At 47.2% G+C, this 17,579-nt stretch overlaps 1 protein-coding gene across 3 annotated transcripts in view; it reads left to right on the top strand.

The window, feature by feature from the left end:
• The window catches only part of LOC124554988 (sarcolemmal membrane-associated protein-like), a 337,706-nt gene that overhangs the window by 204,798 nt on the left and 115,329 nt on the right, over positions 1-17,579 (top strand). For all 3 annotated transcript variants that reach the window (XR_006968506.1, XM_047128729.1, XM_047128730.1), the window contains one exon: positions 9,203-9,352. Coding sequence is in view for 2 of the 3 variants with exons in the window: in XM_047128729.1 (XP_046984685.1) it covers positions 9,203-9,352 (150 nt within the window). In the remaining variant the exon portion in view is untranslated. The remainder of the gene's footprint in view (positions 1-9,202; positions 9,353-17,579) is intronic.

Below are 17,579 nucleotides of genomic sequence, written 5' to 3'. Positions count from 1 at the left end.
AACGTCCCCTCATTCACTACATGCTGCAGTGAATCCTATAACGCCCCATTTACAGAGTGGGAGCTCCTCAGTGCCCTTGCACATTTCCCCGACACAGCTCCTCGGCCTGATCGCATCCACAGCCAGATGATTAAACATCTCTCATCTGACTACAAGCGACATCTTCAACCAGATCTGGTACGATGACGTCTTTCCATCGCAATGGTGGGAGAGCACCATCATTCTGGTGCTCAAACTCGGTAAAAACCCGCTTGATGTGGATAGCTATCGGCCCATCAGCCTCACCAACATTCTTTGTAAGCTGCTGGAACAGGGCAGCGTCCGCCAGTGTCGCTCTACCACTGATAATCTTGTGTCCATTGAGTCTGCCATCCGAACAGCCTTTTCTATATGGCAACACCTGATTGCTGTCTTTTTTGACTTACGTAAAGCATACGACATGGCTTCGTGACTTCATTGTATGGTGGGGTCACCAGGGACCACTCCTGATTTTTATCCAAAACTTCCTGTCGCTCTGTACTTTCTGTGTCCAAGTTGGTGACTCCCGTAGTTCCATCCATATCCAGGAAATTGGAGTCCCGCAGGGCTATGTATTGAGTGTCTCTCTATTTTTAGTGGCAATTAATGGTCTAGCAGCAGCTGTCAGGCCCTCCGTCTCACCTTCTCTGTATGCAGACAACTTCTGCATTTTGTACTGCTGCTCCAGTACTGTCGTTGCTGAGTGGCGCCTCCCGGGAGCCATCCACGAGGCGCAGTCATGGGCTCTAGCCCATAGCTTCCAGTTTTCAGCCACAAAGTTGTGTGTCATGCACTTCTGTCGGTGTCGTACCGTTCACCCAGAACCCACACTTTACCTTAATGACGATCCACTCACTGTACCCCCCCAGGGGGTCCACAACTCTTTTGTGGATACGTGCGTGGCGAGCACGGGGCCCAGAGCTATTGCAGCCTTCCTTCTTTCCAGGGCTGCATTTCCTTCCGCTTCCCCTCCTTTTCTCTCCTTGCTCCTTCCCCCTCACCCTCTCCTCTCCCTCTCTTGGTGTCCTTGCTTATGTCGGCCCCCACCATCCTCCTGGTTATGTTGGTTTTGCAATTTAGCTTGGTTGCTTAATCACCTCCTTTCGGCACTCCCTGGTCCCACCCTCTGGGGTTTGACCTCCATTACTAAATTTCTCTTCCGTAGTGTGAGCCATTTGGGGAAGAGCACCTTACCTAGTGTCTCCAACGTGTGCCCTCCTAGTTCATTCCACCTTTTGTTTCACGTCGTTGTCTGATGCTAGGGTGCATAGCCAGCACAGTAGCCAGCACGTGTGGTGGGGTCGCTGTGTACCCTTTTGGTTGAGCCCCTTGAACACACAGGGATCACACTTCTGATACCTGACCTGTGACCACCCCATGTAAGCCTTGGAGTGGTTGCTCGTCATCCTGGAGCATCGGAACTCCCGGCAATGGCCACCGTGCGAGACGGCCCGTGCTGTGGCTGGGTGGCGCTCGTGAGGAGAGCCCCTGATCGGAGTGGGTGGTATCAGGGCGGACGCTATGCAAATGAAACGCATACGGGTCCAGAACTCTGGCCGTTCTTCTGCGGCCGTCTCTCTGCTTGGAACTGATTCTTCTAGTGCTGCTTCTCCTGCCCCTTCGGCCTTCCCTTCCGAGGCTACCCCCTGGGAAGAGGGTCAGGCCTGTCGGCTAGGGACAAAGCCTTTCCCCCGCTATCTGGTTTGCACGAGGGCTGATGGGGATACTTTCACCAATACCAAACCTTTATTCTTTGTGGAACACATTCAAGCCAAATTTGGCGAAGTGGACTCCCTGAGCAAGATGCGGTCGGGTTCATTGCTAATCAAAACTGCTTCAGCTAACCAGTCTGCAGCCATTCGTACCTGTACCCATCTTGGCACAATTCCTGTGTCCATTACCCCCCACCAGTCTCTAAATATGGTTCAAGGTGTGATTTTTCACAGGGACCTCATCCTTCAAACTGATGAGTAACTTTGGGACAATCTCGGATGGCGGGGTGTTCACTTTGTTCAGCGTGTTTAGAAGGGTCCTAAGGACAATCGCATTGATTCTGGTGCCTTTATCCTGACCTTTGAAGGGGGTACCCTCCCTGAGAAAGTAAAGATTATGGTTTATCGATGTGATGTGAAGCCATACATCCCACCTCCTATGAGCTGTTTTAAGTGCTTGCATTTTGGACACGTCTTCCCGCTGTTCGCATGCCCCTCTCTGTGATGACTGTAGACGTCCACTCCATGAGGGGAGTCCCTGTGTTCCCCTCCTGTTTATGTTAGTTGCCATGGCAATCGTTCTCCATGTTCACCAGATTGCCCAGTATATAATAAGGAAAAGAAGATACAAGAGTATAAGTCCCTTGATCGTTTAACCTACAAAGAGGCTCGTAAGAAGTATACACGTCTTCACCCTGTGTCCATGACGTCTAGTTATGCTTTAGTTACATCTTCACCCCTTCTTCCCCCTTCCTTACCACAATCCCGGACCCCTCTCCTCCCCCCTCCCCTGCGGCTCCAACACCTTCTCCTCTGGGCGCTGTCCCCCTCCCCAGCCAGAGAAGTGTCCCACTCCTTCGGCATCTGCCGGTCAAGGGAGCCCCTCCCTGGATGCCCCTTCCTGGCACCTTCCAAGCCAAAGGCGTGCTGCCACGCGACGTCCTCGGGCTGTCGGCCCCCAGGTCGCCCGATCTCTTTCTGTTCCCGATCTTGCTGCAGCTGGCTCCTTTATGCCACACAGCCCTGCTCAATCTCAACCTGAAAAGAAGAAACATAAGTCCCGGGACAAAGAGCCTCTGGTGTCACCAGAGGTCCCATCCCAGGCTTTACAACCAGATTCTGACCTGTCGTTCATGGATGTCGCACCCTCCTTGTCTGTGACTGGTGGTGACCCGGTGGTATGATTGGCCTTAGCCTGTTCAGACCCCATTTAAATCATCGTTCTGTGGTTATCCAATGGAACTGTAATGGATACTACAGTCACCTTCCGGAATTGAAATCCCTTATTTCGTCTTATTCTGCAGCTTTTGTGGTTCTACCGGAATCTCATTTTACTGATGCCCACTCATCGACCCTCCGTGGGTTCCGTGTTTTCTGTCAAAATCGGGTTGGACCCTGCGGGCTTCTGGTGGCGTTTGTACGTTGATCCGTACAGACATTGCTAGCACATGGATTCCTCTTCAAACTACATTGGAAGCGGTGCTGTTAGGGTCCACCTGGACTCTGAGGTCACAGTTTGCAATCTTTATCTCCCTCCTGACAGGACTCTTACACCTGCTGCCTTACCTGCCCTTCTTCAGCAGCTTCCTCCTCCCTTCCTCCTCCTTGGGGATTTTAATGCTCATCATCCCTTGTGGGGCAGTGCATTTCCATCCAGACAAGGTCTTCTCTTAGATCAGTTTATTACAGACCACGACTTGTGCCTTCTTAATGATGGCTACCCTACTCATTTCAGTGCCGGTCATCGTACCTTTTTTGCCATTGATCTTTCTTTTTCTTCTCCCTCTCTCCTCCCTTCATTACACTGGCCGCCACACGACGACCTTTGTGATAGTGACCATTTCCCATTGATTCTGTCTCTCCCTTCCCGCTCCCCGATGGACAGGTTGCCTCATTGGTCTTTCCAACGCGCCGATTGGCCTCTATACACTGCACAGATCGTGTTTTCTCCCTCTTTGTTGGGTTGTATTGATGACGTCCTACGTGACGTGTCTGACGCGATTGTTTGCGCTGCTAGCCTTGCTGTCCCGCGCTCATCTGGACCATTTCGTCGCCGGCAAGTCCCGCGGTGGAGTACGGCCATTGCCATTGCCATCCGTGATGCCGTCGAGCTTTGCAACACCTTAAGAGGCACCCATTCGTTGCCAGCCTTATTACCTTTAAATGCCTTCGCGATAAAGCCTGTTATTTAATCAAACAGAGCAAATGGATATGTTGGGAACGATTTGTTTCTTCCCTCGGTTCTACTGTCCCTATGTCACGGGTATGGGCTACACTTCGCTCTCTCCAAGGTTGCCATCGGCAGTCTACCCTCCCAGGCCTTCACCTCCCAGACGGCCTTTGTACGGACTTGTTAGTTCTTGCGGAACATCTTGCGACCCATTTTGCAATGGCATCAGCATCAGCCTCCTATCCAGCTGCTTTCCTTCGCCAGAAACAGCGGTCCGAAGCTTCCGCCTTATGTTTTACCCCTTGTCAGTCAGAATCTTACAACAAACCTTTTACTGAATGGAAATTTCTTTCCGCACTTTCTTCTTTTCATGATACAGCCCCTGGCCCAGACTCCATTCATAACCAACTGCTTCGACATCTCAGTGCTCCACAACGGCAACATCTCCGGGTGTTTAACCATATCTGGCTGCAGGGTGACTTCCCTTCTCAGTGGAGGGATAGCATCGTGGTTCCTGTCCTTAAGCCTGGTAAGAACCTCCTATTTGTTGACAGCTATTGGCCAATTAGTCTGACAAATGTTGTTTGCAAGTTGCTTGACTGGATGGTAGCTCGTCGGCTCAATTGGATCCTCAAATCTCGGGATCTATTATCCCCTTACCAGTGTGGCTTCCGAGAGGGACGATTTCTGATTGATCATTTACTTCGCTTGGAATCCGCAATTCGGCAGGCTTTTTCCCAGCGCCGCCATTTGGTTGCAGTATTTTTTTGACCTACGCCAGGCCTATGACACGGCCTGGCGCCATCGCATCTTACTTACACTTCATCAGTGGGGTCTTCAGGGCCCACTCCCGATTTTTATCCGCCAGTTCCTGTTCCATCAGTCATTCAGGGTTCAGGTTGGTACTGTTTTTAGTTCTCCACAGACCCAGGAGACGGGCATCCCACAGGGTTCTGTCTTGAGTGTACTTCTTTTCCTCATTGCTGTTGATGGACTTGTGACTTCTATTGGTCCTTTGGTCGCCCCTGCCCTGTATGTGGATGATTTCTGCATTTGAGTTAGTTCCTCTTCGATGGCCTCCGCAGAACGGCAGCTCCAGGGAGCTATACGGCATGCCTCTGCATGGACCCTCTCACACGGGTTTCAATTCTCTCTTTTAAAATCGCGGGTGGTCCCCTTCTGTCGCCATACTACGATCCACCCTGATCCAGAGCTCTATCTCAATGCACAACGATTACCTGTGGTCCCACAGGTTCGTTTCCTAGGTCTTCTTTTTGACAACCAGCTCACTTGGCTAACCCATATCAGACTTGTGGAGGTAGGATGTTTCCGTAAACTCAATGTCCTTCGCTTCCTTGCCCACTCCTCTTGGGTTGCGGACCGCTCCCTCTTTATCGTGCTCTAGTTCTGTCTCACTTGGACTATGGTTGTCAAGTTTATGGCTGTCAAGTTTATGGTTCGGCTGCTCCTTCTAGACTGCACATGCTGGATCCAGTCCACCATCGTGGCATCCGTTTGGCCACTGGTGCCTTCCCTACTAGCCCTGTTGATAGTCTCCTGGTTGAAGCTTGGATCCCCCCCCCCCCCTTTCTGTTCGGCGGTCCCAGCTTCTGGTGTCTTATGCACTCGCTATCCGTTCCTCTTCCACTCATCCTTCCTATTCTCTCCTGTTCCAAGACCATGGACGTCGCCCACTTGATTCCCGCCCTCGGGCGGGTTTACCAGTTGGGCTCCATCTTGCGTCTCTTTGCTGTGATTTTCAGCTTCCTTCTTTGTCCTGTCTTCCTCGCTCCCTCCCTTCCATCCCCCCCCCCCTTCCCCCCCAGTTAGTTCCTCGGCCTCGAATTCGGATGGAACTTCGCCGAGGTCCGAAAGATTCCATCCCCCTGATGGTGTTCTGTTCCTTTTTCTGCCGAATTTTGTGGGAGTTTCGGGATGCTGTTGTTTTTTACACTGATGGCTCTAAATCTGCTGTTCATGTAGGATATGCCTTCACGTCTTCTGTTGGAACGGAAAATCATCTGCTGCCACCTACATGTGGGGTGTATACTGCGGAATTGATGGCAATTTTCCAGGCCCTTACCTTTATTAAACAGTCCCAACACAACCACGTTTTGTTATGTACAGACTCAGTGAGTGGCCTTCTGGCTATTGACCGGAGTTTTTCGCGCCGTCCCTTGGTCTCTGCCATCCATGACCATCTCGCTGATATTCACTGTGCTGCTTGTTCCGTTGACTTCCTTTGAGTCCCTGGCCATGTGGGTATCCTGGGTAATGAGCTCGCTGATCGTTTGGCTGGGGGAGCAGTCACTTACGCCCGTTTTCTGTAACCTCTCCTGCAGCGGATTTACGGCTTCACATCAAATCCCACTTCGCACAATCATGGGCCAACTCTTGGGAGGCTACTTCCCTGTCTAATAAACTTTGTGCGATTAAGGTGACACCAGGACCATGGCGTTCTTCCTTTCAGCTCTCCTGAAAGGATTCAACCACACTGTGTCATCTCCGCATTGGCCATACCAGGCTGAACCATGGTTTTCTTTTGCGTGATGAGCCACCCCCACTTTGTTGTTGTGGAGCCTTCCAGTCAGTAACCCACATTTTGGTTGAATGCCCCCGTCTTTTGGCTCTGCGTGGTAAGTACAGGCTCCCCTGCACTTTACCTTTGATGTTGGCTGGTGATTCCCGGATGGTCGACCTGGTTCTTGGTTTCCTCCGGGAAAGTGGTTTTTATTCTCAGTTTTAAGGTTTTTAATCTCCCTCTGGTGTTGGGGCAGGGCGGTGAGTGTTAGGGTATCTCCCACTGTAAGCTGTGTTTCGAGATTACCGACTCCCCTCCCTGACCGCGATCCTCTTTTCTCCCCTTTTACTCTGTTTATATTCTTTTGTAGGATTGCTTAGTCTCCTTTTCCCATACGCACTTCTACGTTCTAGCAGTTGCACCTTTTAAGTCGCAGGTGGTCTTGCCTCTGCTGCTTCAAAGGTGGGATGTTTCCTGCCTCCATCATAGCATTGGGTTCTCTCTCTTGCCGAGTTCTCTCATTTTGTTTTTACCATTGACAACATGACTGCCCTTTTACATTTTTTAGCCTTTTCCCTTTTATCGTTCTGACTTTTCTAGGTATCACACTATCGGAATGGACCACATTTGAAACAAGGGACTGATGACCTTGCTGTTTGGTCCCTTCAACCCCAACCAACCAACCAACCACTCACTGTAGTGGAGACATATCAGTTCCTACGACTGGTTTTTGACACTCAATTGACTTGGCTCTCTCATTTTCGTCAGCTTAAGCAGAAGTGCTGGCAGCTCCTCAATGCCCTTGGTTGCCTGAGCAACACCAATTGGGGTGCAGATCGCTGTATGCTGCTGCAGCTCTACAGATCCCTTGCCCAGTCCCGAATTGACTATAGGAATGTGGTTTACGGTTCGGCAGTGCCTTCAGCATTGCATTTACTCGACCCTGTGCACCACTGTGGGGTTCGATTAGCGAGAGGAGCTTTTAGGACGAGTCCGGTGACCAGCGTACTGGTGGAGGCTGCTGTCCCTCCACTGTGCAGATCAGATGTGTGCAACTGCTCACCAGTTATGCATTGCACATTCATAGTTCCACTGAGCATCTGAGTTACCGTCTCCTTTTCCCGCCCGCGACAGTCCATCTCCCGCACTGGTAGCCCAGATCGGGGCTAATGATTGTGGTTCACGTGCAGTCCCTTCTCTCGGAACTGGAGTCCTTCCCTTTACCACCTCTACTTGTGCTCCATTCACATACGCCTTCATGGTGTACACCTCGGCCGCATTTTCGTCTCGACCTTTTGCATGGCCCTAAGGACTCCGTTAATCCCGCCACTCTCCGCTGTCACTTCCTCTCGATTCTTGACTTGTTCCGGGGCTCTGAAGTGGATTACACCAACGGCTCAATGGCTGATGGTCACGTAGGCTTCACATATGTTCATGGAGGACATGCTGAGCAGCACTCCTTGCCAGTTGGCTGCAGTGTTTTCACTGCAGAGCTGACGGCCATACCTCGTGCTCTTGAGTACATCCGCTCATGCCCTGGCGAGTCATTTCTCCTGTGTACTGACTCATTGAGCAGCTTACAAGCTATCGACCAGTGCTACCCTCACCACCCTCGGCTAGCGTCCATTCAGGAGTCCATCTATGCCCTGGAACAGTCCTGCTGTTCCATGGTGTTTGTGTGGACCCCAGGACACATTGGAATCCCCAGCAACAAACTTGCTGACAGGCTGGCCAAACAGGCAATACAGAAACCGCTTCTGAAGATAGGCAACTCTGAAGCTGGCCTGTGTTCTGTCTTGAACCGCAGGGTTTTCCAGCTTTGGGAGACAGAATGGCATAACATCACGCACAACAAACTGCATGTCATTAAGGAGAATATGAATGTGTGGAAGTCTTCCATGCAGGCCTCGGGCAGGGAATCAGTTGTCCTCTGCCAGCTCCGCATTGGCCATGCGTGGCTAACGCATTGTTACCTACTCCGTCGCGAGGACTCACCTCAGTGTCGCTGTGGCTCCCGAATGACAGTCGTCCACCTCTTGCTGGACTGCCCACTTTTAGCCACTCTGCAGCAGACTTTTAACTTTCCCAGCAGCTTTAGTTTTACTAATGAAAAGCACTGTAATGTATCCAAAACAACACATGTTCTGCAACTGCTGTTACTGATGTCATAGAACAGTCTATGTAAATACACAGATCTTGGGCTATTCCTGCTGCCGTCAAACATCCTGTCATTAGTACAAAATAATTCAATCCTATCTCCAAAATTGAGATCATTCCCTACCTGTGGGTGGAACTGCAGCCCCAACACCACTCAAATATGAGATCCTTTTATTCGCCTATGTATGTGGATTTCCCCCTGCATTCAGTTAAATCCCTTCACTCACCTATGTGTGTGGATTTACCTATGCATTCAGTTAGTTACTGGAGCTGTCACTGAATTCCTGTCAATTTCTCCTACTCCTCATCTCGTTTCCTACTCTCTTCCATCACTCTGCTTCCCTTTCTATCATCCGTAACATAGACCATCATTGCCAGTCGGGCTCTGATCTTAGAAGTCAGTACATAGTTCTGATGACTGTTTCGCAGTTCAGAAGTGCTGAAGCTGATAATGTGCCCATACTTTCCATTAATGTAAAAACCATATAGTATACGTATAACTACCATTGACTGTAAATTATTCAATTTTTCGTATTTGGTTGCTGTATTTGTATTGTTTAATTATCAGAATAGCTAGGAAATGTAGGATTTGGTACAGTTGTCTTATGAAATGGCTCTTTTTAGGTACGCAGGTAGACCTGATTTTAGAAAAGATAGTTCCTGATCGACAGACACAAGATTATTTGAAAGATGCAGCAGATAATATAAAATTTCAGCTACAAAAGACAGAAGATGCTTTACAAGAAAGTCATGCTGAAGTGCGCCAGCTGTATGGTGAGTTGCACTTCTTATCATCTCTACTCAGTTTGTCTCCAGTTATATTTATTATTAGGAAATGTATTTTTACTGCTCCTTGTATTCATTTGGAAGTATTTTGATAAGAGGCACACGCGAATCAAACTGATCAGATTGACAGTTAACTTTTCCTTCTTCTATAAGCAGTGCATCATTTTTTATTTTTTATTTTTTTTTTTGTCACCAGACATTGTGTGTCATAGTAAGTAGATTCAGGATTGATGTCTGTCTTTAATAATTATGTTGTTTGCATTATATTAAACCCTTATACATGGAAACCTTGCTGACAGTGAAAAATTTCAATTTTTCTCTCACTGAAGCCTCTTTGAATTGTCAAGGAATTTGTTTTTCTTGAAAATTAGTGGGCTGATGTGGCTGGAGTTTGTAAACTAATCAGTAAGCAGTATTGACCCTCCTGATAGAAGCAGAATCTTAGTTGATCCCAAAGTTGGCAGATCGCATTTTGCAAAAATGAAAATAGTACTGTAAGACAGTTGTAATTCACACTGTCCAAAATCAATAATTCACTTTCTGTCTGGTTACTGATTTATGTGCAAATAAGATAAATCATAAAGTTATCCATAAAATTGAACCAAAAGACATAATTGCAAACCATATGGTTGTATTGTATGAATGATTACTGGGTAGGCTAAATTGCAGTGCATTTCTTAAGGTATCACAAAGGCATACAGTGAAACCCCACTTTTACCCTTTCCAGGGGATTTCAAAAAGAAAAAGAAAAAAAAAAGTGTAAAATACGAGTAAATGTAAAATGTGAGAAATAATGTTTTAAACTGTAAAATTTACGTATAGGATGCCACCTTGCATTTTTGCACTTTCTGTATGTGCATCAAAATTCTCATGCCAGGGACTTGTTTATTATCTAATAATGGTTTATCATCTAAGAAAAACCGCTGATATAATGGCAACTGATAATTGGGAAGCAGAACTTGTTTGACTCAATTTCATACATCATCAATGTTTTTGGAATGCCTGCAGCTGTCATTCATTATTTAAATAACGAAACACTACATCAGTTACATATTTTATCATGCTTAGCACAGTGCATTTCAAAAACATTTTCTCAATATCTAATGCAAATATTTATGTAAGTACACTCCTGGAAATGGAAAAAAGAACACATTGACACCGGTGTGTCAGACCCACCATACTTGCTCCGGACACTGCGAGAGGGCTGTACAAGCAATGATCACACGCACGGCACAGCGGACACACCAGGAACCGCGGTGTTGGCCGTCGAATGGCGCTAGCTGCGCAGCATTTGTGCACCGCCGCCGTCAGTGTCAGCCAGTTTGCCGTGGCATATGGAGCTCCATCGCAGTCTTTAACACTGGTAGCATGCCGCGACAGCGTGGACGTGAACTGTATGTGCAGTTGACGGACTTTGAGCGAGGGCGTATAGTGGGCATGCGGGAGGCCGGGTGGACGTACCGCCGAATTGCTCAACACGTGGGGTGTGAGGTCTCCACAGTACATCGATGTTGTCGCCAGTGGTCGGCGGAAGGTGCACGTGCCCGTCGACCTGGGACCGGACCGCAGCGACGCACGGATGCACGCCAAGACCGTAGGATCCTACGCAGTGCCGTAGGGGACTGCACCGCCACTTCCCAGCAAATTAGGGACACTGTTGCTCCTGGGGTATCGGCGAGGACCATTCGCAACCGTCTCCATGAAGCTGGGCTACGGTCCCGCACACCGTTAGGCCGTCTTCCGCTCACACCCCAACATCGTGCAGCCCGCCTCCAGTGGTGTCGCGACAGGCGTGAATGGAGGGACGAATGGAGACGTGTCGTCTTCAGCGATGAGAGTCGCTTCTGCCTTGCTGCCAATGATGGTCGTATGCGTGTTTGGCGCCGTGTAGGTGAGCGCCACGATCAGGACTGCATACGAGCGAGGCACACAGGGCCAACACCCGGCATCATGGTGTGGGGAGCGATCTCCTACACTGGCCGTACACCACTGGTGATCGTCGAGGGGACACTGAATAGTGCACGGTACATCCAAACCGTCATCGAACCCATCGTTCTACCATTCCTAGACCGGCAAGAGAACTTGCTGTTCCAACAGGACAATGCACGTCCGCATGTATCCTGTGCCACCCAACGTGCTCTAGAAGGTGTAAGTCAACTACCCTGGCCAGCAAGATCTCCGGATCTGTCCCCCATTGAGCATGTTTGGGACTGGATGAAGCGTCGTCTCACGCGGTCTGCACGTCCAGCACGAACGCTGGTCCAACTGAGGCGCCAGGTGGAAATGGCATGGCAAGCCGTTCCACAGGACTACATCCAGCATCTCTACGATCGTCTCCATGGGAGAATAGCAGCCTGCATTGGTGCGAAAGGTGGATATACACTGTACTAGTGCCGACATTGTGAATGCTCTGTTGCCTGTGTCTATGTGCCTGTGGTTCTGTCAGTGTGATCATGTGATGTATCTGACCCCAGGAATGTGTCAATAAAGTTTCCCCTTCCAGGGACAATGAATTCATGGTGTTCTTATTTCAATTTCCAGGAGTGTATTTTATGTGCTGTTTGCACATGTGTTGTTCTGCATCTCTTGAACTGTAGTCGTCTTTTGAGGTTATTCGGTAATGTGATTCCTAAGTTATGTATAAAACTACACACATGCGAACTATACCTCATATTGTTTTTTGTGTAACATCACAAAAAAATACATACATAAATATTGCACTTACCAACAAGAATAAATCCTTGAAACCTGTTTTGCTCAGCATGAGAATATACATAATTTGTACTGTGTTTAAACCAAAACCATTTGAGCAACACAAACTGAATGACGGTGTCAACTAGCGCAACAAGTGGCCAAAAGACGAAAAACAGTAAATATGGTTCCACGGAGTTGTGACGACGATTACAAAAATCACAAAACTGTACATGCGCTGTAGAGACAGTTCGGAAATCGTTGTGATTGGTCATGATACAAATATTCTTACGAATTTAGTTACTCATATCAGCGACCATGCAGAGTAGAGTTTGTCAGTGACTGGAGGTACAGCACGAATTGTTCCAACTTTTACACATTTACTGCTTTAAATCCACTAAGTAGAGCACCCTGGTGTCAGAAACTTAAACCACATAATGTTTGTAAACACTTCTTCATGGCCAACATCATGCCAACATCATTTTACATCAGTTTTTTTCCGCGAACATTTTTTCATAGAGGGTAAATCGCAGGAAAACTATAAATATGTTGATGCAAAATCAGGTGTGAATTAACCTTGTGGACATAGAAAAATTTGATGGGAGCGATAACAAATGTTGTAAACGGCGGGAAAATGTTAATTCCAGGAATGTAAAAGTGGAGTTATACTGTATATTGATAAATATCAACTTTTGATTGTGACCTACTAGTCATTACAGGACTGTTATTCAATAATCATCATGAAGCTTCCAAAGAGAATATGGTCATGTGGCTGTATTGTACTGGTGAACAGTGTTGAAGGAGAAAAACAGAACTATTTGTACTCAGTCATTACACCTGTGTATCCTTTCCCGGGAGACATTGTCAGACATGTAGTGGTGTCTTAAAGCTACAGAAACTGAACAGGAAAAAAGCAGAGAAACCAAATATTATTTGTAATATGATGTGCTGATAGGTACAGGAAAAGTCGTACATACCTGAAAGTTCCTACTTGCAAAGTGGCTCTAAGAAAACAGAGGACTGTTGTTGGATTCTGTAGATGTTGGAGAAGTGTTCAACAATGTTTGATGGATTAAAGTTTAATAAAATTGTAGTCATGTAAACAAGGAAGATTGAGAGACAAAGGAATTAGACATTGGCTGTGAGCTGGTATTGATTTAAAACATTGATGAATGTTGAAAATTTGTGCTGGATCAGGATTCAAACCCAGGCCGCCTCTTACTTTGGATGGTCGTGTTTTTTGATCCGCAGAAGGCATATATCACCTGACACCATCACATCCTAATCTAAACTGCTTGACTAGGATTTCCAGTGTCGCTTACCAGTTTTTACACAGATTACCAATTTTTATGCAGAACTTCATACCCCTCTCGCTGTTCCAAGTCTGGGTAGGTTCAACCCTCAGCAACCAATAGGTGTAGGAAAAATGGAGTTCCTCAGGGACTGATATTGACAATGGTATTGAGACAGCCACAGGACCAGCACTCCACCCATCACTGTATGTAGATGACCTCCCACTGTACTACAGCTCTACATTGTTGTTCACCACAGAGTGCCAACTTCAGGGCACCACACAGAAAGTACAAAACTGGACCCTGAATCATGCGTATCGATTTTCTCCCATGGAAACATTATGTTTGTGCGTTAATCAGCTGAGGAGTTCACAACCAGACCCAGAACTGTATCTAAGTAACCAGTTTCTTGAAGTCGTTGAAAATTTCCAGTTTTTAAGCCTTTTATTTGACAGTAAGTTAAAATGCTTACCACACATACACCAGCCAAAGGCAGATTGCATGAGGATACTTAATACTCTTGAGATTTCTCAGCAACACCTCCTGTGGATCACCCCACACAACCCTTCTGCTGCTCTATGAAGCTTTGATGTGATCTGCCTGGACTATGAATATGTTACTTACAGATCAGCAGCACCATCAGTACTGAGCTCATTAGACCCTGTCCACCACAGTGATGTGCTGTTGCTAGAAGGAGTCTTTCATACGAATCGCATATTTGTCTTGTTGGAAGCTGGTATCCCACCACTGAGCAACTCTAAGCAAACTATGCAGTCACAATCTGTCAGATGCCTGCCTCAGTATACTTTGTTACCCAACTGTTTCACAACAAACAGTTCAGACTGTTTAGTAATTGCCCAAAAATAGATAGGCCACCGAAGGGATGACTGGAGACACTCTGCAGGGACCTCTAGTTCACCGCTCTTGTCTCCGCAAATAAAGTTCTCTCTCAGTATACTTTGTTCTGTATAGATATTGTCAGGGAATGGATTCCCCTTCATAAGTCATTGGAAGCAATAGCAGTGCAGGTGCAAACCACCTCACCATTTGCAGCATGTGCCTACCTCCATGCAGGCCATTTACTTATGTTGAATTGTCCACATTGATCCAACAACTTCCACCCCCCCCCCCCCCCCTTTCCTTTCTCCTGCTTGTGGATTTCAACATGCACTACCCTCTCTGGGGGAGTATTACTTCGTCTAGTAGTGGCCCTGTAATTCACCAGCCTCTCACATACTACGTGCTGTCCCTCCTCAATAATGGGTTTCCCACCCACTTCAGTGCCACCCATGACACCTTTTCAGCTGTTGATCTAACAATTCCTTTCCCTAATCTTGTGGCTTAGCCACCACCACCACCACCACCACCACCACCGCCAGACTGACCGACTACCACATTAGACAATCTCTCTCTCTATCTCTCTCTCTCTCTCTCTCTCTCTCTCTCTCTCTCTCTCCCCCTCTCTCCCTCCCCCTCCATTAGCCAGTGCTGTAGTGGACCAAAGACATTGCAGTAGCTATTCAGGATCATTGATACATGTACTGATTTAAATTACATCCTTCGCAGACCCACCTTATCACTTTTAAGTGCCTTCATGCTAATAATTTGTATTTGTTTCCTATTCTGTCGGATTAACAACTAAAAAATTAGAATCTTTAAAACAATCTTAGGTCTACTCACACTATCCTGGAATAGTGGTAGCTCATAAATTAACATTAGCATTTAAGGCCTCATTAGTTAGACAGGGCTTCTTTTGGAGGAGCAGTTAGTTTGTTATTTTCCTCATAACTTTACCACTCCAACATCTGCTTCTTCTTAAAGGGAGTCACAAGCAGAAAAGGCAAAATCGCTATGATTGCTGGATTCAGAGAGCACTTTCTGCTGCAGAAGTGACAAGTTGAAGACAACCCCTGTGTCACTCCCCACCTATAATGTACCATTCAGTGACTGGGAAGTACTTCAAGCTCTTGTGTCATCCTCGGACACAGCCCCAGGCTCCAATTCAGTTCACAGTCAAATGAGCCAACACCTATATATTCCCCAAAGGCTACATCTCCTCAGGGTCTTCAATCATCTCTGGCTTCAAGGTGCCTTCCCCTCGTAATGGTGAGATAGTATAGTTATTCCAGTCCTTAAGCCAGGCAAGATCCCCACATCTCTCATCAGTTGCCAGCTGATGAGCCTGATCAACATTCTCCGTCAGCTGCTTAAAATAATGGTTGCTGCAGATTATGCTGGGGTCATAAATCTCGGGTCCTTTTGTCACCCATCAGTGTGGTTTCCGGAAGGGACGATCCACAACCGAACATAAACGTAGGTTGGAAACAGCAGTACAACACACTTTTTCTAAATGCCAACACCTTGTCAGTCTTTTTTGGCTTGTCACCTCTTGATGTCATCACATTTTACTTACCCTCCATGACTAGGGCATTTGAGGCTCCCTACCGATTTTTATTCACCAGTTTTTATCCCCCAAGTTGTTCTGGGCTATAGTCAGCACTTCACTCAATTCCCCATTTTTCCAAAAGAACTGCGTCCCACAGGACTGTGTGTTGAGTGTCACTCTCTTCATCACCATCAATGGGCTAGTGACCTTTATTAGGCGGCTGATCAGCCCTGCATTGCGTGTTGATACTTCTGCATTTGGTAATACAGTCCCATTTCTTGGGCTTTCTTTTTGGTAAAGAGCTAACATGACTTCCCATATTCATCAACTGAAGACTAGCAGCATGTGGATGCTTAACACTGTCTCATTGCCCACACATCTTGAGTTGTGGATCATGCTACTCTTTTCTGTATTTGCCAGGCCTTGGTTTTGTCCCAGCTGGACCATGGGTGCCAGGTTTATGGCTCTGTGGCTCCATCAGCCTTGAAACTGTTAGACCTAGTCCACTATTGTGGGATGTGGCTGACCACTGATGTCTATTGGACTAGTCTCATAGACAGTCTCTTTGCTGAAGATTAGATGGAACCAGCTATTGGTCTCGTATGCAAACACAATTAGACAATTCAGTTATCATCCCCTGTCTCTCATTCTCTTTACATATAAGGGATGCTGTTCCCCCAGTTCCTGCCCTTTGGTGGGATTACCAGTTGGAATGTGCTTCACTTCCCTCTGCCAAGATGTTCATCTCCCATCTCTATACTGTGCTCCCCATGCTTTCTCACACTCCCTCCATCAGGCCACAGATTAGGATCATTCCCTTCAAGGTTCCTAAAGTCTCGGCTGCCCCCCGTGATCTTTGGGCATCTGTTATGTCTAGTTCTTCAAGATTTCCTGGATTCTACCGTCTTTTATATCAGTGGCTCTAAAACTGTGGATCAAATGGGATATGCTTCTACATCTCTTACCATTACAGACTGCCATTCGCTTTAGGGAACATGTAATTTATATAGTACAGATCTGACAATTGTTAGCAGATCCCTCCATTTTATTAAACACGTGTTCCTTGGCCGTGTTTTAATACATACTGACTCAGTGGGCAGTCTCCAGGCTATTGATCAACACTATTCTTGCCACCCATTGGTCTCCGCTATTCAGGACCGTCTCGCTGACCTTCCTCATGCTGCCTGCTCAGCTGTTTTCCTCTGGATGCCAAGTCATGTGGGTATCCCGGGGAATGAACTGGCCATCTGTTTGGCTAGAGGAGCATTTACTTGTTCCTCAGTTGCTTTGCCAATCCCTGGTGAGGGTTTGCGAGTGCACGAGATCTGTGCTCACTTGGAAATTGAACTATATTTGGTGGGCTACTGCCCCATCAAATAAACTCTGCCCAATCAGTGAGACCACTGCAGCATGATACTCTTCTTTCTGCTTCTGCTGGAAGGAAAACGCAAGTCTCACATTGTCTCCACATCATTCATACCACCTTAATGCATAGTTTTCATTTGTTTAATGAGCAACCCCCACATTTTGGCTGTGGAGACTTGAAGACAGACCCAACCAGAGACTTACAGACAGTAGCTCGTAACTTGATGGAATGCACCCTCCTTTTGGTGCCCCATACTAACTAGGGGCTTCCAGATTCATTACCTATAATAAGTGAATATTTCAGGGATGGTTGTATGATTTCTTCGTTTCCTCTGTGGAAGTGGTTTTTTTATTCTCGGTTATAAGCTTTCAGTCTGCCTCCGGAGCAGGGGCAGAATGTTTGGGGAGTGGCATCTCCTGCTGTTTGCTAAGTCTCTCTGGGCTCTCCGACCCTACCTCTGTGACCAGGCTGCTCTTTCAT

Source organism: Schistocerca americana, chromosome X (assembly GCF_021461395.2).
Source record: "Schistocerca americana isolate TAMUIC-IGC-003095 chromosome X, iqSchAmer2.1, whole genome shotgun sequence".
NCBI lineage: Eukaryota > Metazoa > Arthropoda > Insecta > Orthoptera > Acrididae > Schistocerca > Schistocerca americana.
The sequence above is the reverse complement of the archived record's forward strand: the minus strand, read 5'-3'. Positions and strand labels throughout refer to the sequence as shown.